Source organism: Daldinia loculata (assembly GCF_022478755.1).
Source record: "Daldinia loculata strain CBS 113971 unplaced genomic scaffold F4817scaffold_33, whole genome shotgun sequence".
Taxonomy (NCBI): domain Eukaryota; kingdom Fungi; phylum Ascomycota; class Sordariomycetes; order Xylariales; family Hypoxylaceae; genus Daldinia; species Daldinia loculata.
The window spans coordinates 1-24,184 of record NW_026054887.1 but is presented as its reverse complement, the minus strand read 5'-3'; the positions used below and the strand labels follow the sequence as shown (position 1 = coordinate 24,184).

Here is a 24,184-nt window from a genome sequence, read left to right as displayed (position 1 = left end):
CAGAAAATTGGAGTCAGAGAAAGCAACGGCCGAGACATGATCTGCTACATAGCCATCTCTTCGGAATTGTTCGAACTTAAAAAGGTAGTATTTCACCCTGAGCAGGGGGGAAGATGTGGGAAGAAAAGGTACCGTACGAGACGAAAGCGAAAGACGTTTCGTATCAAACCAGACCCTTGACCTTTGGGATTTGGTAGGACCCTTGTAGCCATCATTATGACCAATGGTTAGCTCAGATAGACCCTAGAAACTTTGGGGGTGTTAGGGGTGCTAGGGGGGGGGCTAGTTCCTGTCTCCTCTTTTTAGCGTCTTTTCTTTAGCGCTAAAACGTAGCAAAAAGGCGCTCTATCAGTTTACTTATGCCGCTTATGGCTTTCCACTCCCCCCCAAAATGGCCCTTAACCCCACCAACAGCGACCATTTTACCACTTCCATCACCGATTCAGATCCATCATGGACCGATTAACTACAAAGTACATACATCATCTATGGACATGTACGACATCGATTCTCCATTTTCGCAACCGGCCGGCGCCTCGTTTACTACAAGAGGCAAGCTAAGAAAGGCCACAACCTTATCTAAATCTACCTACGTCAAGGATCATCCGTGCAACTCGTCTTCCGGATAACTCTATTTCTTTACTGCAACTCTCCTAATTCACTACCTAACGTACCTAGTATCCTACAATATTGCGAACTAGATTGCGCCCGACTATGTTCAGCGGGCTAGGCTTAAGCCAAATGTATCACCATGCTATTTATTGTTCAATAACAACGGGCGGAAGCCACATATATCTGCATGTGTTCTGCATGAGCTTATGCTAGATGCCCAATTAGATGCAGCCACCCGCATCTACTATTGCCAAGCTTCCACATTTTGGCCGGGTGGTCCGACGTAGAGAAAGGACTATCTAGAGGATCTATATTACAGTCATCGGGCCAGAAATAAAAAGAAAGGATTGGGCCGAATGTACTACTTCTGGGGAATTGGGTCTATTAAGGGGGTGGGTGAGCAGATGACGGGTTGGACTTCGGTAGGTAGATTTCCTCATCGTTCTACTAAATTTAAGTGACATATGAAAAGTCCTTACCAACTATTTATGTCGTACTTGTTGTAGTATATAGCATACTACTTGTCCTATTAATTTACCATAAGGTAAAATGATATATGTTAAGTTGTATCGAAATAGAATATTTAAATATAATAGTTTTATATTCACTGCTACTTGACATATGGTTTGCTACAAGAGAATCTACGGGACATTCGCAATGTTACGATGGAAACCCATCCTCCTTTAGGGCGATATTAATAATAAATGTATGGCGTATCTGCTGCAATGACAAGATTGGGAACATGAAGTCTATTTATATAGCTTACCAAGAGTCTCAATACTTTAAAATATGATTCAACTCCCCTTCGCTTACAATCAGAACATGGACTCTAATTAGTTTTGATTCTAGTTACATATCCTATAAATTATAAACCAGATACACCCGCTTAAGCATACTAGACGTTTGAAGACGTACACTTAGTGCATAATCATAGTTGTTAACTTAAGTCAACTAAGAAGACAATGACTACGGATGGCCTGCGTCCATTGGCTGCTTATTTGGAAACCACTGAAGAACTAATATGATTCACTAGTAGAAATTATCCCTGTGCTTAAATGTTACCTATAATATAACCTATAATATATATACTTCATGCAAGTATCAGAGGCTTGTGTCTCCATATGAGAGTACGAGACTAATGGTTAAGTAGATAAATGAAAATTATGCAGCTTCTATTTTGTCAGTATCCAGGTACTTACTGCTATTACGAAGTCCTTGTAGCCAACACTATGCCACCATGATATATTTTATAAAAATGATAGCAATGGTAAACTGAGCATATAGAATTAGGCATATTGATAGTAGTTGCTTCTAACGCTCTGTGGTCAGTTTCTCTCTTCTTACGCCCAGTCACGGTTTGATTATTGATTAGAAGTAGAATTGATAAGACTTTGAAAAATTTAAAGGGTATTAGAGAAGATCTATCGTTAGCTACATCCTAGGTACCTATGTAGGCCTTTAGCTTCAATATTGGAGAGTACATATATATATTAAGCAACCACGGCTCTAAATAGAGAATGCCCGCACCTTAATCCTCAGCACAACTCGTCGGTGAAGCCTTAACATATAGAAAAATGGGTATAAGAAGTACGAGGCCTAAATTATAGTTGAAAGGACTTATACGAATTATTGAGCAATGGAGTTGGGTTTTGTAAGTTGAGTCGCGTGCATGAATCTAGTACATACCAAATCCAGTAAGTGGGTTGTGCGTTGCCCCGCAACGATCTGGCATACAGGTACAACGATACAACAAATGTTCGAGATGCGACGCGCACCTAGGCGAAACTCAAAACTCAATACTCAATACAATATCATTCATGCATTAAACCCTCTACGATAGTTCACCAAGTCCAATTCGAGAAGCAATTTTGTCATTTTGAAGCTTGTTATTCAGCACGCCTCTAAGAATACTTTCTGCTTTGTTTACTTATCAAGATTGTAGCACGGCCCTGGGAAATCGGTGACAATGGTGAGTAATAGAAACCCACTTGACAGCGGAGCTCCCTGCATCGATCGCCTCTCCTTGGTTTGTGATAGATTGGTTCAAATACTTATACCAAATACATAGGCTACACCAGCGGGTTACAAGCCATCGCCTCTCGGATACGGTTCTCCTCGAAGCTCCCCTTTCCGACGACCAGAATCTCCCGCGTCACCCTCATCAATTAAATATACGACACCGACACCGTCGCCTTCAAAACCCAGCGGCGTGCATACACCTTCTAGATTTGCTGCTACAGTAGAATCACCTACCAGCTCGGACGGATTGACTCCTCGTGGATACGGTCAAACAAACGATATGCCATTCACACAATCTCTCGCTTCTCCCGCACATATATCGTCACGGACTCAACCGTCACTGCATTCTACGGCTCAGGGGAATGCACTTTCTCAATTACAGCCGGCACAGCTCCGAGTACTAAGGGATGTATTCCAGATCCTGGATAGAGACAGCGATGGTGTCGTGAATAGGGAGGATGTTGTAGACATGCTTAATCAGCTCGGTATGCTGCATATCTCGAACCCTAGGCCGTTGGATATCAACACTAACATAGACGAACTTAAAGGACTGCCATCTAGCAAATCCGACGTCTCGCAATTCTTCCCCTCAGCCGGCCCGCAAACGACGACCCTTGCGGTATTCCTCAACTCGATAGCTACGACACTGGCCGCGATGTCGCCGAGTACAGAATTACTGTCAGCGTTCTCCGCCTTCGATGACGACGATAGCGGTCAAGTTGACTTCACTGAGCTGCGTGATGCTCTGTTACACACGGCGCCGGAACCAGGAGAGAGAGCATTGACAGCGACTGAGGTGGACAAGATCATGCTCGGATTTAGTGCCAGAAGAGCTTTCAGTAAGAGTATGGCCGGCGGACTGAGCAAACGCGGTGAAGTATTCAAGTATCAAGAGTTCGTGAACTCCATCGTAGGTGGTAATGGATCGTCAGAGCCGAGTTCTCATGAGGCCTCTGAAGAGTGAAGTTTGAAAAAACTTGATGAGAAGACCTAATTCTTGTACTATGTGCTGGAGTATGGGACGGATCGGGGTATTAGTCAGGGCTTCGTGAATAAGCATTTCTTGAGTGCTAGTGTAAGGAGTTCTAGGCGGATGAACATGGCTATAACAGTTACTGTAATTACGTTGCGTTTTTAATACGAAGTCCTTTCGTATTCGGGGGCCTACAAGGTACTAGGTTAGGGAGGTTAGAGGTTCCATTGAGACTAGACCTTAATGTATTTCAGAGTGGTTGAGTTACCTGAAATAAAAATCGTTATATATTAGAAAGTTGTAAGTAGTCCACGCGATTGGGGTTTTATAAAGTACATATGTAAGTTGGATTTGGAAATATCGAAGGAATGAGCGAGTATAAAACCGTAATATCATGGCTACGCTACCTAAGGAGCCCTAGGCAGAGACCTTACTAAATTTGGACCGGGGACATGGTTTACAATATCCGAATTCTGGATAGAGTTTGACATGTTGTACTGTCGAACCAACTACTACATGTAACTACCAACTACCTGGGTGGCACGAGATCATTTCGTTCTTATATTTGGTAGATCATGTGCTACGTGAGGATCGCAACAGATTAATTGTACTTTGACTGACAAGGTCTGATATCGTTTGCTGTACTATGTAGCACAAACATAACGTTATCAATATCTAGACCAGCCTCGCGATAAAACTACGTGCTCTGATTGGCGTCGTCTAATTAGAAAATTATAGTCAATTAGAGTAAGAAGCGTTTACAACGGATTGAGACCCACCCGATTATCCCATGGGCCGCGGAGGCCGCTAGGACAACCTATTACATAGGACACGTGAATTATCTTAACCTTGTCCCTGCATAAACTAGGTTTAGCGACAATGTTGAGCTACCCGGTTGAGCGACCCGCGACCCGACAAGTTACGTAGTGTGGCAGGCCGGCAGCTGTGTGGCAGGCCAACTTGATAACCCATTATTCCGTACATACATAGTATCTTTCTGACTAACTATATAATAGCATTTGCTATTGCGTCAAAGGCTGGAGTTGAAACATATCCACAGGGACAGACTCGGTTACGGTCACAACTTGGCGGCTTGGCAAGTTCAAGTCCCAATGTCTCAATGTTTTCTCAATGCTGCCTACGGTCATGTACGGTCATGACGGTATCTTCCCGCTGGCCCAAGCGCCCTGATACTTAAGATTCTCATATCAGATTTGTACCTTCCCCATAGAAGCTTCGAGAATCAGTTGAAGAGAAAGGGGTCCATTGGCTGGGGAGAGTGGGCTAGGTTGTTTGGCTGCAGGGTCTTCTGCCGCCCTCGGAACGATCCTTGCGACCCCTGTCTGTCTTTTCATCTCGGCTTACCAGGATTGACGTCTCCGCGCACAGTAGTAAAGTAATAACAGCAGGTCTTAACGAGCCGCCAACGATGATATCAATTTGAGGTTTGATGAGACTCATATCAGAGGAGATAAACGCCGGAGAAAAGAGACAAGATAAGATGGCAGGAGAGTTTCAAGACCAACACAGAAGACAGAATGTCAGTCTGTTGCCAGAGTGAGCGTTGCAATTTACAAGCACAACGCATTGTTCAGCCTTTCTAATTCTAAGTGTGATGATGGGGATTGGCTTGGTAGGATGTTACGTGAACAAGCGTTGCGGAGATATATAGCCATTCAGAACGCCGGACTTATGTGGTAGACGCTGAACAACTTGTAAACAAACCCATGCCCCTCATTTTGGTTTATTGGCCAACCGAATTCGGCCCCTCGAAGAATTGATCAACATGTATGGATATTGGTTAGAATTATAGAATAACAGTGCAGGTGGTTGATGTTGTTAAAAGACGGTGGTAGTGGTGAGTGGTTGCTGGCAGGATGCGGGCAACGGGCAACGGGTAGGAGTTACTACGTAGTAGCATGTCGTAGTGGGGTGGCTGGAGATTTCTGGAGTCCTGGTCATTGGAAAGTTGCTACTAGACGCTACCTAGACGCTAGACGGATGGATAACATGGATGTACGTACATAATGTACATACCTACATGTACATATGTATACCCGACCTAACCTTACAGTAGCGATATACATGACATAGTACATCTATATACATACGTAACCTATGCTGGGCTAAGCATATTCAGTGGAAAATGTACTAATAACCTCTGGTCAATGCACCGACCCGCTGACTGACCAAGTATTCGGGACTTCTTTTTTTCTGGGTGCTTCTCCAAATTTCACAAATTTCAAATACCAGCCTGATGATTCTTGTTCTTATTCAATAGACGCGAGCACATCACTATCTGCTTTTGTGCAAGTTGGCTGTGCGAGAAGGCGAAGGTACCGTGCTGTCCCTGCACATTGGAAAAAAGTCTCGACAGGCTGATAAATCGTATCTTCCTTATTGTCATTTTTCACAATTCTTACATCTTAAACCATCTTTGGTTTTGACCGTCCCTTATAACCTTTTAACCTTCTTTCGTCACCGCTGCGCTTTCCCACAAACGCGGCCTTCCTAGTGCCCCTCAAACTTATTCGGGGATCTTCTAGTCACTCACTTACATTGAGGTTTAACCATTGCTGTCCTCCCAGCTCAGGTTTTTGCCCCAGTTCGACCGAAAAACAAGAGAAAAGAGGTGAACCAAAGAAAAGGTCCCTTTTCTCCTGCAGCCTGCAACTCGACCAGAGTTGGCTAGTATCTAAAGGGAAGGGCTAGCACGGCGGTGTGTCTTACAAGGCGGAATCACTGCGTAAGTGTTTTTATTTTATTTTTTTTAAAGCAACATTTCATGCCGAATCCACTAGTAGTTGGACAATCCAGGAACGCACCACTGAGAGCGCTATGATTCTTTGCATGTCAAACGTCAATTGGCATACGTAAACTTGGTGTTGCGAAATACGGATGAAACTTTAATTTTTAATTTTTCTTGTTTCTTGTCTTTGGGGAATTAACTAACCATTTTTTATTTTTCGCACTAGGGCCTACTAGGATCCGGCATCAAGCAGAAGGTAATCGAACAGCGGAAGAGCGTTTGAAGCGGGAACCATAGCGACTTATTATTACCTTGTCTTAGGTAATAATAGAGGTGTGGGAACTTTTTTTTTTTATCTATGTACCGCGCTTGACTAAAGCCGAAAACCTCCATTCCAAATGAAGGGCTTATTCAACTCGAAAAAATCCCCAAAGAAACAAACTGCAGGCGATAGCAGCGAATCTCACCACACCCCCAATTACCAAGATAAGCCACAGCCTCAAATTCCTCGATCAGAGCAAACTTCTTCAGCTGTAAAGCCTTCCATCAGCTCTACTAAATCGTCCCCCACCAAAAAGCCCTTGCGCCCCGCATCGCCTTCCCAAAGGGAGCAGCCTAAATCGCGAACTTCTCGCTCTTTTGCGAGACATTCAAGCGACCAGGGCTCTTCTTCAAGGAGAAGTAAAATCGACACCGATATCCATCCTCTAAATTTACCTCCCGAGGAGCTCAAGCGCTTATCTGCTCAGTATAATATGAACAGTAGGAATTCCGTCGACAAGATGGATCTCGACAAAGATACCCCGGCCGTGCCTCCGACCTCGCCACCTCCTCTACAAACCCAATCTTTTACTATCCCTGTCAACTCTTCTCCTACGAATGGAGTGAAGAAGGATGCGAATGATGAGGCAGAAGGTCCGGCTCCTCCGCCTCACAGGTCGAACCCTTCCAGTCCGGTTCCCACAGATGCGGAAGCGGCCGAGGCTCACAAGGCTGACGGAAATAGATTCTTCAAGCAGAAGGATTATGCACGAGCAATTGCTGAGTACACGAGTGGTATGCTTTTGCGAAGTCACATATTGCGCGTTTGAAAACTAACACATATACTAGCTATCCAGCTTATGCGTAACGAACCTACATACCTTAGCAACCGTGCTGCGGCTCTCATGTCCGACCGCCAATATGAGGCTGCTCTGGAAGACTGCGTTCGAGCTGTGGACCTAGACCCCCATAACCCTAAGTACCTGTTACGTCTGGCTCGGATTTACACTAGTTTAGGACGTCCCGAGGAGGCAATGACTACTTTTGGCCGTATTCAACCTCCTGCTTCTGCCAAGGATATGGCTGCCGCTAGGGAAATGCAGCATCACGTCAGAGCAGCCCAGGATGCCCTTGACCGTGGCACAAGTGGCTCTATGGTTTTACACGCTCTGGATCAGGCTGAGAAGTTGCTTGGTCCTGGAGCGAGCAAGCCTAGAAAATGGCAACTAATGCGAGGCAATGCATATCTCAAAATGGGAGGTGCTAACTCCTTGGGAGAAGCGCAGAATGTAGCAATGTCAATTCTAAGGCAGAACAATCTGGACCCGGAAGCATTGGTGTTACGAGGACGTGCACTATATGCCCAAGGAGAGAATGACAAGGCCATCACGCATTTCCGAAAGGCGTTAAGTTGTGATCCCGACTTCAAGGAGGGTGTGAAATGGCTTAGAACTGTCCAGAGGCTAGACAGGATGAAGGAGGAGGGCAATGCGGAGTATAAGGCTGGACGATGGCAAGCTGCTTTCGACAAGTACTCAGCTGCTCTGGAGGTTGACCCCGCCAACCGAGGCACCAACTCGAAGCTCTACCAAAACCGGGCCCTCTGCCGACTTAAGCTGAAGCAATTCGCCGAAGCGATTGCCGATTGCGACCGAGCTTTCAACTTAGACCCTTCGTACATCAAAGCCCGGAAGACGAAGGCTAACGCGCTAGGTCAAGCGGAGCGGTGGGAGGATGCCGTTCGCGAGTGGAAGTCGATCCAGGAGTTAGATCCCGAAGACCGAAGCATCGTCAAGGAAATTCGCAGGGCGGAGCTAGAGCTTAAGAAGAGCCAGCGTAAAGACTACTACAAGATTCTCGGTGTTGGCAAAGATGCCGACGAGTCCGCTATCAAGAAAGCTTATCGCAAGCTTGCTATCAGGCACCATCCGGACAAGAACCCCAACGACGACGCGGCCGCTGAACGTTTCAAGGATATTGGCGAAGCTTACGAGACCTTGAGCGACCCTCAGTACGTATCAGCCCCCTATTTCTAACATTTCTTTCGCTAATTATCTCGTAGAAAGCGTGCTCGCTACGATAGCGGAGACGATCTAATTGACCCCTCCGACATGTATGGCGGTGGCATGGGCGGTGGTATGGGCGGCGGCATCGACCCGGAGATCCTCTTCAGTATGATGAACGGCGGTGCCTCCTTCGGCGGCGCACAAGGCTTTGGCGGTGGCGGTTATGGTGGTCGCACGCGTTCTCAGGGTTTCCCAAGTGGATTCCACTTCGGTTGACAATCCAAGCCTAGAGAGGACATCGATGGCGATTCTGATTATGATCGAGACGTTAGCTCCGATAATGAGCGGGCACCTTGGGGCCAGTTTGAGCAGGGGTCTTTCCATGGCGTGACTTTAGACGAGAGGATTACTCAATTCCGCTGGTCCTTGATAGCAATGGCGTGCGCGTTCGTGTTCCTCCCGTTGGAATTGGCCACGACGTTGCTTGTGTTGTATATCTGCGGTGTGCTGGCAAGGTCATCGGGTACGATACGCGGGATCCTGTAAAGAAGTTAGGGACTTAGGGATAGACGCTTCATCATCGCCGGCGTTAGGGGGGTCACATTGAAAGCCATTTACGTGGTGTCCTATCTCAGATGCCCTAGAGTATGGGCGACTACTTAGGACAACAGCATAGGAACGAGCAAAGGGTCTGCTCGCAAAAAAAAAAACACAGAACTAATGATAGACACCTCAATGAATAGGCATGAACCGGGTCACTTTGTTTGTTTTTAAACGATGCATTTACTTTTTACTTTTTTATATTTTCCTATTCGGTGTGTATGAAATCTCAATGCCAGCGCGTTATGATAGATGCGTTATGATAGATGCATTTCGATGTTTTGAATTCCATGGTTGGATACCCGCTTTAACAGTATGTAGTGCATGTGATATTACCTAGAGTTAAGTTCAGCATACATAGACGTACATACCATACGTAACTGTATCCCTATGTTGTATCCTGGTGGCCGGTAGCCGAGCCAGGCTTTGGAGAAGGTCCGGCTGCCGGGGCTAAAATAGGATGTTATGTATGTACCTTTTTAAGATTCCACCTGCATCGCATATAGGTACAAAAAACCCACCTATATTGACCTAAACCTACGTATCACCGTATCACCGAAGCTGCTTCCAACCTCAACCAACTTCAACTTCAACTTGTTAGCTGAGGTTCCTCAGCAACAATCTTTATAATTGTTAACTACTTTATATATAAAAATGTAACCTCATTCGTTGTAGTGTATTACAATATAGTATACTAAACCCAATCGACCAACCCTGACATTTCCGAGCATCCCTCACCAACTCGCGCGCGCAACCAAGCCTGGCCGACCCCTCCGTAACCCCCAGCACCTATACGCCACCAATCTCACCAGCATCACCACCAACACCAACCAGCGCAGGGAATCTTAGCACCATGGCGCGCTCTCGCATTCTCTGGCGTTTCTTACCCTTCAGCCGCACGACGACGCCGCTGCAGGCTACGACGTATCTCCTTGGGATCGCGCTCTTCAGCATTTCCTTCCTCGTCTTCCTCAACTCGGCCGTCTCGTTCGTCATCACGGACCTGCTGGGCGTGAAGACGGGCGTCGGCGATATCGTCGGCACCCTGGGCTTCGTCGACGAGGTCGTTGCGCTTGTGGCTTGCCCGGCTTGGGGCCTGGTCAGCGATCGTCTGGGCGTGCGCTGGGTCGCCGTCCTGGGGTACGGGATTATTGCTATTAGTCTGTTCTGCTTCGTCCAGGCCCGCGATGTCTATCCCAGTTTGGTCATTGCGCGGATTGCGTTTGCGCTGGGCGCTACGGCTGCGGCGACTATGGTTACGGCTATTTTGCCTGTGCTTACGAATGACGAGAAGGTGGATGCGGATGGCGAGGATAGGTATGATGGAGAGGACGGAGAGGACGGAGAGGATGGAGATGCTGTAAGTGCTGGTAGTGCGGGCTCGAGCCGGAAGTCGAGTCATCATCAGAGGGATAGCGTGGCCATGAGCCTCGAGAGCGACGCTACAATTACCCCGGAGATATTTACTCAGAACCTATCGCGTAATCGGAGGGGCAGCGATGATTCGGGGGACTCCTCTGATACATTTGGTAGCGTTGAGAGTAAAGGTGGCAGACCATCAGCTCTCGCAGGATATGTAGGCTTGTTTACAGGCTGCGGGGCTTTAGTCGCTCTATCTCTTTTCCTACCGCTGCCGACCCGATTTTCCAGGAAAGAGGGCGTTACGCCCGCGCAGGCCATCACGCATAGTTTTTATGTCGTTGGCGCCGTCGCACTAGTCGTAGCCGTCTTCGTATTCTTCGGCCTCCGCGGTCTACACGGCGAGGAAGAGAAGGGCTGGCGCATGCTTCTTGATTTACGCAGGCCGCAGGACGCCGCGGGACCTAATGGTTCCTCTACGGAGATTTCCTCTTCGTCACCTAGACCGCTACCATACCGTAAGCTTTTGATCTCATCGCTTCGTCTCGGTGCGACAGACCCGCATATTGCACTAGGATATCTGGGGGGCTTCGTGGCGCGCGCGAGCACTGTCGCCATCTCGCTTTTCATACCGCTTTATGTGAACGCATTCTTCATCGGCAACGGGTATTGCCGTGGCTCGCCGAACGACCCGTCGCCCGACCTGAAAAAGGAATGCCGCGCCGCGTACGTCTTGGCCTCGATTTTGACCGGCGTCGCGCAGTTAGCTGCCCTATTGTGCGCACCCATTTTTGGGTACGTTAGCAGGAAGAGCAACGGGGTCAATCTACCCCTTGTATTCGCCTCCCTACTTGGTGTCGTGGGATGGATCGCGCTCCCGCAACTCCAGAGCCCCGAGTACGCAAATGTGAGCGACCGCGGCGGAAGCCCGGTTGTCTTCTTGGTAATGATACTTGTCGGCATCAGCCAGATTGGTGCCATCGTGTGTAGTCTTGGGTCCCTGGGCCGTGGCGTGCTAGCTGCCGATGTACCTGTTATATCTAATGACGAGGAAGGGAATGGGATCTCGCACTCCAACGACGCTGAGACGGACGCCCTGTTGGGGCAGGATGCTGGTGGAAGCAGCAGCAGTGATGTTAGTCCCCGACGAAAGGAGAGGGTACTAGTATCCCGCGTGCAACTCAAGGGCTCTATCGCGGGCGTATACTCGTGGTGCGGTGGCGCTGCGATTCTACTCCTGACTAAACTTGGGGGCTACCTGTTCGACGTGGCGTCTCGCGGGGCCCCGTTCTATATGATGGCTATATTTAATGGTATATTGTTTGTCGCGAGCATAGCCATTGGGATCGTCGTGAGGAGAAGTAGAAGTACGAGTAGGTCGTTGAGTTCTTGAAAAGGAATACAGGATTGGAAAGGGGGGGATGGAAAGGTGTAGAATCCCTGTGTAACTTTTGCTATATAGTAATGTGATGAGATGAGCGGACATAAGTGCGAATGAGACGGTTTTCTCGCATCGTAAAATAATCACGGTGGTCTAATTGTTTAATATACTCGTTCCAGTGTCTGATTTTGCCTCGTGGTGAGTTAACTACCTAAAGTTGTCTACCCATGGCTCTAAAATGGGAATCAGTTTTGGCCTTAGATTTTCTTTGCGTTAAGATTTCATGTAATCAGTCGGTAGGTCTTGACATACAATTCTAACGAAGAAGTGGTTGAATATTCCCAATAAATTAGTAGTATAGAATCGATGCGAGCGCTAGGGGTAAAGATACGATTAATGGAACTGTATGAGATAGGTACTCTATAAGTGGTGATCTAGCTTTAAGTAGAACAGCTCCCAAGCATATATCTCAAAAGATCAAGATGTAATTATATTACGGATACCCTTCACCTTTTCTCCGTTCTTAGTCCATACAGGTCATAGCCTATCTCTCACACACCAGCCAGCTAGTTCAACACAGGCGGTTGATTCAGAGCCATCCTCTTAGCTACAGATCCATACTTAGCCTGCCAGGCATAGAAATACACTAGCGCAGCAAACGGCTGGCCTAAGATCGTGAACGAGACCCAGAATATGCAGTTGCCAATGAGTCGGCCATGCGGGCCCTTCATCTTCGAGAACGGCCGCGTGAACCAGATCAGCGGGATCTGGACGATCATCCCCATGAAGGCAACTCCTGGTATTAGGTGAGCATAAGTCCTGCTTGAAACCTTGAATTGTGAAGAAAGGGGAAATGCATACCTATGGGATTCTTAGTTGGGATACCAACTAGAAGTTCGTGTAGTATAGCCGAGACGAAGAACACGGCGATACTGGCTAACTGCATGCTCCAGCCCCTGCCTATCAAGGGCGAGAAGATGTGCCTCTTCATGAACTGGTAGACCGGTTTGTTCCAGAGCCGCCAGTAGTCTCCCAGGCCAGCCGAGTTCCACCAGTCGTCGTAGAAAGAACGGTCTCCGAATCGCATAATCTCTGCCAGTGCGTTGAGCGCCGATTGGAACAGAGCAAAGAAGCCGGCCAGCCAGATGACAAGCGAGATTGTAGACAGCTTCAGAAGCCGCTCGACAATCGATACCAGGTCCAGGTGGTCTATCTTGTCAAGCGAGTTCCATAGGACCGGTGCTGCGTATTGGGCGCTGCAGAACCATATGAAGACGCTCAGACAAACCAATTCGCCGAGTCGCTTGAGGACGAAGAGCCATCTAATATTCTCCGATCGAGGGTATACTGGCTGGTAGACGAGTGTCGGGGCCCACCAGAAGTAGGTCAGATTGCTCATCGTGATATTTTGGGGATACGGGCATTGTGCATATAACTCAGGGACGATAGCCAATTCGCCTTTGACTGGGTGGAGATACGCATGACGAAGATCCCTATTCGTAAGCGCGTAAGACAGGACCTTCATATAGACGATGATAACATGAAGCTCCGTTATCGTACCAATCAGGGGGTGGTAGATGTGGAAATAGACGACCCAGCTGTGGAAAGCCAGAGCTAGAGTGGCGTTCAGGAGATGAGCAGTCCTGATAATCTTCCATTTCGACTCAAAGTTGGCCTGTTGGTCTTCCGTCGGGCTTGCGGTTCCTCCTTTGCTAGCAGATTGGGCTCGCGAGATCCGTGCCTGCTTAGCGGCGTACCATTCGAACGAGTAGGCAATGAAGAGGTGCCAAGGAACTAGTATATAGAGCAGGAAGCCGAGGAGGACATCCTGACGGCGGAAATCGTGACACGTTATACATATCAGGTTCCCGTACTACCGGATATGTAAGTGGGTGTTCGACCGGTGATATCCGGCTGTTTGCTAACCTTTTGCATGTTCTCTATTACCAATCGTAAATTTCCAACCACTGGAAAGAGTCAGTATATTCCGATTTCTATAGCAAGATAGCTACGAGGGTATACCTAGCACGATAACCATCAGATTTCTAAACCCTAGGAAACTCGGAGTGGCCGTTGTGTCATGGCTCAGTGTGGACGGTCTCGACTCGGAGTGAATCGCGGTAACATGTCTATATTTCCTCAAAACATATGACTTCTTTTCTCCATTTGTACGTTTATTGGGGGCCTCGGCTGTGGCGCTGGACTCTTTCGTAGTGTCGTTTCGTCGAGCAGTTGCTGTCACCGTGGGGGGCTCGAGACTTGTAGTAGTAGCCGAGTCCATGATAGGTCGTGTATAATCGTAACGGACTACGTCTATGCTAATAATAAGGCTTCGCTGTGAGGGCACATCTAGGAGTTCTCGGGAGAAAGCTTCAGAACGGTTGGGGAGCTGACGGGAACTGGCAGCTACACAGTTATCAGTGAGAGTTTCACAGAAATCTGGCGATCTTCTATAGCCTCGAACTGACAGCGCCACCTCAACATAAGCGCAATCCTTTGTGAGAATGGCTAAGACATGGTCCCGGTTGGAATTCGGATCGCGATGCGCTTTCGGCCTGGTATAAGAGCAAGGGTGATGTAATACCTTGGATGTGAGGAGATCACTCCGTTACACATATGTAGGTAGGTACCTAGATAATATTTAGAGAGGGGAATGTGGCATCTTCCAGTATGTTGTCGAATAGGTCAATTGGAATGTAGTCACAAGTGTCAAAAGTAATAATATGTAACTAGAGAAAGATGTATGTAGGTCTAATTAATGACATGTCATGATTAATATGTATTTGAAGGCAGACCACGGAGTCCCTGGTCGAACCTTGAGCCTATTTTAGTCGTCCAAGAGAAAACCGTACAGAGCTGTAAGTGAACCAATGGGTGTCGCCATTATTGCCTGTCGATCGAGGTCTGTGGGGACAGGTATTCTTTGTGATTGGATCGTATATTTGTACATACGAAATGGAAGGAATTATCTTATGAAAATGGGAATAAAGAAAAATTAGTCGACCGAGAGCTGGGGTCTAGGATGGCCAACATTGATGTAACATCAATTGACATGTGAAAGAAATGTTTAGTTAGAAGGAAATTTATTCTCGTCGGTTTGGTAAGACAGCCGATGCGATTATTCCGTAGAGAGTTCGGAGACTTCCATCAGAAATGCAGGTGCTCCACTAAAAGTGGCAACTTGAACGAATTAGTACACTGTGGCTCAACTTAGCTTCAGCCGCAGCCTTCCGTTGTGGCGCAAGCTTCCCTTGTCGAAATTACCTAACCTACAGACGTTCATTGTTCGCGTCCTTAGGTCCTTAGGTCCTTAGGTAGTCCCTTTCATCCCAAGCTCACCCAATTATCAATAATTTTAACCGACCACGACACATATCTCTAAATACCGAATTCAGTAAATCTATTCATAATATTTGATTTCCCACGCGAATGTAGCTATAGCCGACTATGGCATACGATCCCCGTGGCGATCATGGCGCGCCGGGCGGAGGTCATGAAGCTGGCAACTTTGTAAGGGCTAGAGGTCGACGTGAGTATTTTGTTACTAGATTACGCTTCCCCTCAAGCCATTGGTGTCCCTCATTTGAGGTGTTTCATATTTGACAACCGCTGTTAAGTTTTGTGAGGGTATTTGATTTGACTACCCGACACGTCTTTTTGAGCCTACTCATTTTCATCTATGTCCATTAGTGTATTAATGCTTTGCTATAGGCCCCGTCACCGATTATGGCTCTACGGTTGCCCATTGGATGCGCAATCGTCAGCCGCGATTCAAAGGCGCCTTCAGAGGCGAGGTCGAACGGCCTAGTGCTAGTTACATCGTTGACGTGAGTTCAACGCAAATGATACTTTGGTTAAATAAACTAAACCATATGTAGATGCTCCCACCCCTGGCAAGGGTCACTAATCCCGCCGACTCTGTCCCTACAAAACATCTTCATTCGTCTTTGAATAAAATCAAACACCCAGTCAATGTTGTACGATGGACTCCGGAAGGGCGTCGATTATTAACCGCCTCAAGCAGTGGCGAGTTTACGCTATGGAACGGTACTGGATTCAACTTTGAGACCATTATGCAAGCTCACGACGTTGCTATCCGGGCCTTAGCTTACTCGCACAGTGACGACTGGTTAATATCAGCTGATCATGATGGTATTATTAAGTACTGGCAGCCTAACTTTAACAACGTGCAAGTGATCCAGGGCCATCACGACCCTATCCGGGATCTTGCTTTCAGCCCTAACGATTCCAAATTTGTTACGGCATCTGATGACTCCTCCCTCAAGATCTTTGATTTTGCTGGTGGTGTTGCCGAGTCAACACTGCAAGGCCATGGCTGGGATGCTAAAACCTGCGACTGGCATCCTACAAAAGGACTGATCGTTTCGGGATCAAAGGACCATCTGGTCAAGCTCTGGGACCCTAGAACTCAGCGTTGCCTAACCACCCTCCATGGTCATAAAAATACCATTACTAAGACATCATTCGAACGTGTCATGGGCTGGTGTCTTGCGACTTCAGCGCGAGACCAAACAGCGAGGATATTTGATATACGAATGATGCGAGATATCTGTCTTCTTAGAGGTCACGAGAAGGATATTTCAACGCTTGCTTGGCATCCAATCCACTCGAATCTGCTCAGCACCGGAGGTAACGAGGGCTCTTTGTTCCACTATATATTAGATGAACCGAACACCCCGGCAGGGCAGGCCATCAGCACGGCAGTTTACGAGAGTCCAGATCCGTTGACAGCACCTGCGCAGTCCATATATCCAACGCACAAGGTCCCCTATGCTCATGACTTCGCAATTTGGTCCCTTGACTGGCATCCTCTCGGCCACATCTTGGCTTCGGGCTCGAACGATCGTATTACTCGGTTCTGGTCCCGTGCTCGGCCTGGCGAGACAGATATCTTCCAAGATAGATATCATATTGGCGAGGCGGCTGCGGAAGCTCAAGGAACTTGGGATCGACGCGGCGGTCGTCGTCAACGTCAAGAGGAAGAAGAACAGGAGCTTGAGGATGAGGCAGAAGGTTTGGTTGATCAGAAGATGCCGCTTAGGCAGCCGGCATCTGCTTTCCCAGGTCTTCCCGGTCTCTCTTTGCCAGCTAACGGCATTCCTCCTCCGCCTCCTCAAATCCCCGGAGTCGGTACTATGTCTGCGTCAGCTACAGTACCACCTCTACCGTTCCCAATCCCTGGCGCGGTTGGTGCCCCACCTCCACCGCTCCCAGGTGGTTTGGATCCGAATAACCCAGCCGACTTTGCCAAGATAGCGGAGATGATGCAGAAAGCCGGCTTACCTCCTCCCCCACCTCCCAACATGCTCCCACCAGGTTTATTTCCGCCTCCGAATTTCCCAATGCCACCCGGGTTTCCGCCCCCTCCACCTTTCTCACAGGCAAGTGTTGAAATGCAGGCTACCGACAGCAATGGTCGGAGAAGAGCACCCCTCCCTAGTCAGGAAGAAAGCCTACGAATGGAACAGAAAAAGGGGAATTATACTAGAGTGCGTTAGTAATCATCGAGCTCTATCCCAGTACCTTATAAAAACTTCCATAATTTCTACCGTGTTCAGTTGTTCGGGGCACCCAACTCGAGCGGGTCGGAGATTTCACCAGTCGATGAAGGATGACGACCCAATTCGACAAGTATAAGCGAGAAAGCGCTCATCCCCAGCGGAGTGAGTACAGGCGGATACGTGCAAGAAACACAGAAGGGTAGAACATCAAGCTATTGATCTGACCAGTTTAGAAAACGTCAGAATTTTGACCGAGGAGGTCAAAGTCAATGGATAGGGCAATTTCTTCTTTGTTCGAGGACGTACCGATCTAATGATGTAGAATTGATAGCATTACTGCATATTTCGGGAGTAGAGCATGTACGATGAGCATGGACGATGCCCCTTGGCCAAAGGGCGGATACCCCAGGCGTTGAAGGCGTTGCTAGGAGAGTTTAGCTAGGTTGCGAAAGGAATGACAATAGATTTCACGATGACACATATCTATACCCGTTCGCGCCTCGCTGACATACCTAGACGTGATAGTAATACCAATTCTAAGTCCTGGCGGTGTTCTTGTACTCTTATTTATTAACATGAAACTTTAGAATGTCCTCAGATGCATCGGATAATACATTAGTGCTTGCCCCTGAAGTCCAGTAGAGTATAGTTTAGATTTATCGTGGATATAAAGTATTATACTATTCCAAGTTATGCTATGCTATGCTATCTATTCCTCACTATAGCCCGATTTGCTACCCGCCACTTGTCGAGAGGAGGACGTGTATTTGATTTCCTCGTCGAAGTTGGTGTATCGGAATGAATCAAACCTCGAACGCCACAACTCGCCCCATCCCAAGAGAAGGGGAGGAAAATGCAAATGCAATGATGTAGATAGAACCGTGTATCCCAATAAAGTTACAAGTTATACATATTAATCTTATCTAGCTCGCCTTGGTCTCCAACCGCGGTTTCTACATATAGTCTTCTATGCGTTAGATACGTACATCATAAGTCTCGTTCAATTCTTTGAGAAGTAAAGTAATTCTGCGGAACGGAAAGACATGGCAACCCAGATATCGCGAATCGAATAAATATAGCGATAATGAAACATCTGTCCTAGCGCTTCGCGACAGCTGAAGAAGAGCCCTGGGGCTTCGCAAACGCCTTTTGCCGGTTGGCGTAGTCTTTGATGACGAGGGCGCAGGTGGCCTCTGTGCAGAGGCGCTTGCGCCGCTGGGCGGGGAGCTTGGTGGCGAATTCGAGGCCGCTGGCGCGCTCGACGGCTTCGACGGGGACTTCGAAGTCTGTTAGGGGTTTCTCGTTGGGGATGGGCGCGTTGGGCAGTACGAAGGCGCCGATGGCTACGTTGCCGCCGACGGCTCCGTCTTCCGCGAAGATGACTTTGTAGAAGTGTGTCGGGACCGCTACGTTTGGCGGGTTGCCGATGACTTCATACCGCACGTACCATTTGTTGTCTGTGGGATCACGCTTGGGTAGATATAACGGGCCCGTGACGACGCGCACGCTGGGATACCGCGAAGTCAGGCCCCGGCAGAAGTCCTCGAAGTGCGCCCAGTAGTCTCGGTTGAAGCCCTCGCCCACCTGCGGGCACATGTTCGTCAGAAAGAAGGTCTCGTCCATAGCGGCTTGGCTCCAGCGTGCGTCGGCCGCGGGGACTTGGTGGCCCCGGTCGTAGCCTGAGCGGAAGTAGTCCTTTAGGCGCGCGCGGAACTTTTCAGGCACGGCCTCGTCTTCTATGAATGTGCTGTGTTTGCGGTCGCCCTCTCGAATTGCTAGTGACGCTGGCGTGATGTGCTCTGCTACCCATTGCGGGTTACGCAGTCGGCGGTCGAACGATGAGATCAACGCTTGCCGCGTCGCGATGTCGGCTACCGGGCCCGGGAAGCCATATTCGAAGAGGCCGGATGGATCGACCGGTAAGAGGTTCACGGCCGCGGGGGCTGAGGTCGATAGGCCTGTCTGTGCGGTTTGCTGGTTCGGGGGAGTGAATATTTGTTTGGCTGGGATAGGGATCGGTGCGGACCCTCCCGCCGTGGGTGAGGTCGAGAATGTCGTCGTCGTTGTGGATATAGTCTTGCTTTCGGGATTACGGTCTGATCGTAACGAGTACATGGTAGCTGTAATAGCGGCGCCGGCTCCTGCGCTTGCCGCTGCGATAACTGCTAACGTAGTTTTTGACATTGTGGGCAAAAGGCGGGTTTCCCTCTAGGAGCTGGTTGGCACTCTTTAAGTTTTATACGAAGGGAGGAATGAATATGTGCAAGAAAGAGGGCAAACGGGCGGTGCGGAAGTCAGGCGCGGTGTGTGAGCAATATGCGGCTCACGAGGGGGGTGTTGCAGTCGCCCGCGTGGTGGAGAGGCGTGCAGCAAATGTCTTAGACGGGATCTTCGAATTTTGAGATTTTCAGCCTCGAGGTAGCGTTAATAGCGTTTACGAGGTGGGGAATCCCCTTATCGATACACTAAGTGGGATGCGGTGATTGGCTAAGATGGGGCTTGTTTTCTGTAAGGTACCGAGGTGAGCACAGACCAACAGTTTATTATTTTAGTCAAACCCGTTCCTCGTGCACCCGATGCACCTGTCAACTTTACTGCTCCCCTTCAGCCCTAAAACCAGAGATGGATCTACCTCTATCACATGGCAGAGTACATCCCAAGTACCGTACACGCTTATGATGTACCAATAGCTTTTCGATACATCTCACCTTCGAACCATGACGTCACCTAACCCAGATACCTGCCTAATATCCAACCCCGTGCTGGCAAATCAAATGATACTCTTCAACGAATATAAATGATTTGACTTATACTTTACAGGCACGTTACATTCGTCGTCGGAATCGAACCGAAGAGACAAGAGACAAATATATAATAGACGACAAGACATTAGACATGCTGATATATTTCATTCGTTACCTACTGGCTAACTACACCGTAGTCGTTTATAAGTCCATATCCAAATAAGTCATTTCTGAGGATATACGCAAAACCCCCAAGCCATTATTTCTTCGGCTATCACGGTTCTTCATTCAAAACCCGACACTTAGTCACATGCGTCCTCTTAACCTTAGTAAGGTACGCAAGCAACATTACCCAAGCATACCCTCAACGGACTCATGTTCTCTCCATCATTCCAGTCGAAATTCAACTCAAGCTCTGTGTTCAGGGTCCTCTATCAGCTCGTGGCTCTCCTCATGCCGGCTTGTTTCGCTGCTTCTCTCAAGACGAACGCTGCTCGCGTTCAGCTTCGCCTCCTGGATCTGTCTAAGGCCCTGCTCAACCAGCGAGGGTACCTCAGAAAGTTCATCCTTTTGAGCTAACGCATATGAAATACCGTATTTTTTCAAGGCAATTTCGAATTTAATATACTCGATCCCCTGGTGGATTAATTCAGAAACTGTGACAGCAAGCAATATGATAGCAGTTGTCTGTCCAAAATCCCATCTATTCTCATCCTCGCCCTCCAGATAAGGGTAGTTTTCCATTCGCAACTTGATCATCATGTAGAGGTGTACCGGAAATTGTAGTGCGCTGAGCAGCAGCAACGGTTTTCGGAATTTTACCGAGGCGAACAAGGAACCAAACATGACGAGTAAAAGCCATACCGCCGTGACCGCCACATATGCCTTATCGGTTGTTGGGTGGTCAGCTCCTGGCACTGCGAGACCCGTCGTTATATAACAGTGACCGGCCTCTTCTGCGGTAAGTGACCATTCATCTAGTCGGATTTCGAGGAAGATGGTGAGTCCTAAGAACAAGACCGCAAAGGCGTATGAAACGCGGAAGCGACCGGTCCAGTAAGCCGGGAATATCTTATGACGAGATCGCGATTCATGCGATTTAGCTCTCATGAAGGTCCAGCAAACGAGCGCCGCCGCATTTGAAACACTGTGTGCGGAATAGAGTAAGTAAACCAACTTGTTAAAAGATGCCGCAAATGACCGATTTTTGAATCTCTTACCCGACGAAACTAACAGTGTCGTAAACTAAGTGCAGATGATATAAGTCGATTTCTCTCCAGCTTGAAAGTGCCGTACTGATAAGTGCGAGTCCTTCATATTGACTGTAAGCCAAAGCTATCCTGTTATATATGGTAGGGATAGGGAGATGAAAGACGTACCAGTGATCATTTGCAAATCGTTTCCAATCATTAATATTTCAGTTACGAACCCGAGTCGCTTTTTCTCGTTCGCATGTTGCGCGGTGCCCTCTTCACCTTGGACTTCGAGGCGACCGAATTTGGTTAGGAAAAACGCCCAGATAGACAATACTAGTGAGATGAAAGCTTGCACGCTGAACCCGATTAAGACCTATGCGCGTTGACGAATGTTAGAATTAACAAGATTCCAAGACTAAGACGGGCGCGCCAAATCTCACTCCGTAACCCGCAATATCGGGCATGGCCTCGCCGACTTTCTCACATTGTGTCGGCTCTCCGTGTAATTCGGGCAACTCAGATGCTTCCATATCTTAATCGTATTAGTGAAGACTCTTGGCGAGAGTAACTCGTAGGGCTGAAGAATCGAGCTGCCAAGTTGCCAAGCGGGCTCTCGATTGGTGATATAAGAGGCCAAGAAACAATTATCTCAGGCCAAGCTTTCTTGAAAGTCAGTTCTTACATATTTGTATCCGCCCCTTCAGACTATATAGTATATACGTATGCCGAAGAGCACCCTCATCTCATGCACGGTACTTGGATAGAGATCCTAAAGCTGAGCTGGCAGGCTGCGCCGCATACAGTCATGTAAGCCACTATGTTTTGACGAATGACGACTCTTTACGAAGATCCAATCTTCTTCAGCTGTCGCATGTCGAATCCCAGTTGCATTGACTACCTACCTAAATTAGGATATCCACGCTACTATTAGGAATAACTGACGTATAAGTGGCTTTTAACCTGTATGAATTCGATTGCACGGGCTTCTGGAGTTTGATAGTTTTGCTAGCTATCCCCGCTATAGGAAATATATTGCGAAAACCACTGATCTTTAGCCTTAGGTACCGTCTTTTACTTTATGAAGATCTCTCTAACCTAGTTAGGGAATATAAACCGAAGGAAGTAAGTGGAATGTCCATTATTAAGGCTGTTTATCAGCCATTGCCCATTGTGCAGATTTGCCTTCTCACCCAATAGTATCCCCGGCCTCTGTTTTGAACAACTGGTATTTGTTGCAGATAACGAAATCTCGAGATATCTCCGCACTTTCCAATAATCACATACGTAAGTGAATTTACAGCAGGCGAGGGCTTATCAAATTGGCCTAGAAGCGTGGTGTTCGTATCATCGAGTCAACGGAGTTGGCATATATATCGGCATGAATGACGACGGAGAGCGGCTCGTCGAAGTCGAGTAACAGATATGTTCAGTTGTCGCGTTTGTTGTGCCAAAACAAAACAAAAACATGAGGGCACCCCTGCGGTGCGCCACAATAGCCCGAGTTTACGAAAATGGTTAATCACGTGATATTATTATTGAAAAAAATATGTTGCGTATTTTTTATAAAAAAAAATATAAAAAATAATAAAAAATAAAAACTTTAAAAAAATATAAAAAAAAAATATAAAATTATATTATATTATATTAATATATATTTAATTTTTATATAAATTTATTAATATAAATTTATATTATATTATAATTTTTAATTTATTTTTATTTAATTATATTTATAAATTAAAATAAATAAATAAATAAATAAATAAATAAATAAATAAATAAATAAATAAATAAATAAATAAATAAATAAATTTATATATTAATTAACGTATATTTTTAAAAATTAAAAAGTTTATATAAAAATATATATAATATTTACATAAATTTTACGTTATATTTTAAATAATAAAATAAAATAATTATTATTAATTTATTATAATTTTATATTTTTTTATTTAATTATATATAATTATTTTAAAATAAAAAAGTAAATTTTTTTAAAATTATTTTTAATATATTATATAAAATTATTAATTTTAAATAATAATAAAAAATAAAAAAATTATATTAATTATAATTAATTTTATATAAAATTAATATAAATATATAATTATAAAATATATTTATATTAAAAATTTATTTATTTAATTAAATAAAATTAATTAATTTAAAATATTAAATATTTTATTAAATTAAATAATTGTTTATATTATATTATTAATGTAATTATTAAATTATCATTTTAATAATGTTACGTATAAATTATTAAGTTTATAATTTTATAATTTATTAATTTATGTATTTAAAATTTTTATATAAATAAATAAACGTGTATTATACGTTATATATTATAATATTTTTTTTATTTATTATTTTTATTAAATTTTTATATTTTTATTAATATTATTATGTAATAATTAAATATAAATAAAATAAATTATAAATATAATAAAGTATTTATATAAATTAAATAATAATAAAAAATAACGTAACAAAAAAAAAAAAATAATACGAAATAAAACTATTACGATAATTGTTATTATATTAATTTTAATTATTGTAAAAATTACAAATTATATATATAAATGTTATTTAAAAAAATTACTTTTTATGTAAAAATTAATTACGTGTTATTACGTAATTATCTTTACGTAATAACATGTTTATATAAATAAAATAAATAAAATAAATAAAATAAATAAAATAAATAAAATAAATAAAATAAATAAAATAAATAAAATAAATAAAATAAATAAAATAAA

General features: G+C 45.7%; 7 protein-coding genes across 7 annotated transcripts; 4 read left to right on the top strand and 3 right to left on the bottom strand.

Annotated features, from left to right (window-relative positions):
- The first annotated feature begins 2,327 nt into the window (after nucleotides 1-2,327).
- F4817DRAFT_341210 (EF-hand) lies at nucleotides 2,328-4,274 on the top strand. Its single transcript, XM_049303726.1, has 3 exons — nucleotides 2,328-2,581; nucleotides 2,681-3,116; nucleotides 3,180-4,274. Exons 1-3 carry the CDS (start codon nucleotides 2,579-2,581, stop codon nucleotides 3,593-3,595), a joined length of 855 nt encoding a protein of 284 aa, XP_049157841.1. The 5' UTR covers nucleotides 2,328-2,578; the 3' UTR covers nucleotides 3,596-4,274.
- Nucleotides 4,275-6,328: 2,054 nt separating this feature from the next.
- On the top strand, nucleotides 6,329-9,550 carry F4817DRAFT_341207 (uncharacterized protein). Its single transcript, XM_049303725.1, has 3 exons — nucleotides 6,329-7,409; nucleotides 7,464-8,625; nucleotides 8,677-9,550. Exons 1-3 carry the CDS (start codon nucleotides 6,752-6,754, stop codon nucleotides 8,894-8,896), a joined length of 2,040 nt encoding a protein of 679 aa, XP_049157840.1. The 5' UTR covers nucleotides 6,329-6,751; the 3' UTR covers nucleotides 8,897-9,550.
- Nucleotides 9,551-9,724: 174 nt separating this feature from the next.
- On the top strand, nucleotides 9,725-12,152 carry F4817DRAFT_341205 (uncharacterized protein). The gene has a single exon (XM_049303724.1). The coding sequence runs from the start codon at nucleotides 10,074-10,076 to the stop codon at nucleotides 11,970-11,972; it is 1,899 nt and encodes a 632-aa protein (XP_049157839.1). The 5' UTR covers nucleotides 9,725-10,073; the 3' UTR covers nucleotides 11,973-12,152.
- A 165-nt stretch (nucleotides 12,153-12,317) lies between these two features.
- Nucleotides 12,318-14,585, bottom strand: F4817DRAFT_150926 (MBOAT, membrane-bound O-acyltransferase family-domain-containing protein). Its single transcript, XM_049297981.1, has 4 exons — nucleotides 13,983-14,585; nucleotides 13,887-13,927; nucleotides 12,822-13,833; nucleotides 12,318-12,756 (listed from the first exon to the last, which is right to left on the bottom strand). Exons 1-4 carry the CDS (start codon nucleotides 14,239-14,241, stop codon nucleotides 12,527-12,529), a joined length of 1,542 nt encoding a protein of 513 aa, XP_049157838.1. The 5' UTR covers nucleotides 14,242-14,585; the 3' UTR covers nucleotides 12,318-12,526.
- A 1,124-nt stretch (nucleotides 14,586-15,709) lies between these two features.
- Nucleotides 15,710-17,479, top strand: F4817DRAFT_359529 (WD40 repeat-like protein; the record flags this gene model as incomplete). The annotated part of the gene is made up of 2 exons (XM_049306174.1): nucleotides 15,710-15,787; nucleotides 15,839-17,479. 2 exons carry the CDS (start codon nucleotides 15,710-15,712, stop codon nucleotides 17,477-17,479), a joined length of 1,719 nt encoding a protein of 572 aa, XP_049157837.1.
- A 640-nt stretch (nucleotides 17,480-18,119) lies between these two features.
- On the bottom strand, nucleotides 18,120-19,862 carry F4817DRAFT_341199 (uncharacterized protein). The gene has a single exon (XM_049303723.1). It carries the CDS (start codon nucleotides 19,664-19,666, stop codon nucleotides 18,581-18,583), a length of 1,086 nt encoding a protein of 361 aa, XP_049157836.1. The 5' UTR covers nucleotides 19,667-19,862; the 3' UTR covers nucleotides 18,120-18,580.
- A 541-nt stretch (nucleotides 19,863-20,403) lies between these two features.
- On the bottom strand, nucleotides 20,404-22,359 carry F4817DRAFT_150887 (uncharacterized protein). The gene is made up of 4 exons (XM_049297980.1): nucleotides 21,863-22,359; nucleotides 21,606-21,795; nucleotides 21,447-21,537; nucleotides 20,404-21,373 (listed from the first exon to the last, which is right to left on the bottom strand). The coding sequence occupies exons 1-4, from the start codon at nucleotides 21,950-21,952 to the stop codon at nucleotides 20,635-20,637; spliced, it is 1,110 nt and encodes a 369-aa protein (XP_049157835.1). The 5' UTR covers nucleotides 21,953-22,359; the 3' UTR covers nucleotides 20,404-20,634.
- Between the last annotated feature and the right edge of the window lie 1,825 nt (nucleotides 22,360-24,184).

Excerpts from the sequence above, each read along its gene's own strand:
- F4817DRAFT_150926 (XM_049297981.1), bottom strand. The coding sequence starts at position 14,241 with ATGGACTCGGCTACTACTACAAGTCTCGAGCCCCCCACGGTGACAGCA. Across the intron at positions 13,928-13,982 it reads TCTGATGGTTATCGTGCTAG|TGGTTGGAAATTTACGATTG; the intron begins GTATACCCTCGT and ends GACTCTTTCCAG. Across the intron at positions 13,834-13,886 it reads TAATAGAGAACATGCAAAAG|TACGGGAACCTGATATGTAT; the intron begins GTTAGCAAACAG and ends CATATCCGGTAG.
- F4817DRAFT_150887 (XM_049297980.1), bottom strand. The coding sequence starts at position 21,952 with ATGGAAGCATCTGAGTTGCCCGAATTACACGGAGAGCCGACACAATGT. Across the intron at positions 21,538-21,605 it reads CGATTTGCAAATGATCACTG|GACTCGCACTTATCAGTACG; the intron begins GTACGTCTTTCA and ends GTCAATATGAAG. Across the intron at positions 21,374-21,446 it reads GACACTGTTAGTTTCGTCGG|TGTTTCAAATGCGGCGGCGC; the intron begins GTAAGAGATTCA and ends TTCCGCACACAG.
- F4817DRAFT_341210 (XM_049303726.1), top strand. Across the intron at positions 3,117-3,179 it reads AGACATGCTTAATCAGCTCG|GACTGCCATCTAGCAAATCC; the intron begins GTATGCTGCATA and ends ACGAACTTAAAG.
- F4817DRAFT_341207 (XM_049303725.1), top strand. The coding sequence starts at position 6,752 with ATGAAGGGCTTATTCAACTCGAAAAAATCCCCAAAGAAACAAACTGCA. Across the intron at positions 7,410-7,463 it reads AATTGCTGAGTACACGAGTG|CTATCCAGCTTATGCGTAAC; the intron begins GTATGCTTTTGC and ends CACATATACTAG. Across the intron at positions 8,626-8,676 it reads GAGACCTTGAGCGACCCTCA|AAAGCGTGCTCGCTACGATA; the intron begins GTACGTATCAGC and ends ATTATCTCGTAG.
- F4817DRAFT_341199 (XM_049303723.1), bottom strand. The coding sequence starts at position 19,666 with ATGTCAAAAACTACGTTAGCAGTTATCGCAGCGGCAAGCGCAGGAGCC.
- F4817DRAFT_341205 (XM_049303724.1), top strand. The coding sequence starts at position 10,074 with ATGGCGCGCTCTCGCATTCTCTGGCGTTTCTTACCCTTCAGCCGCACG.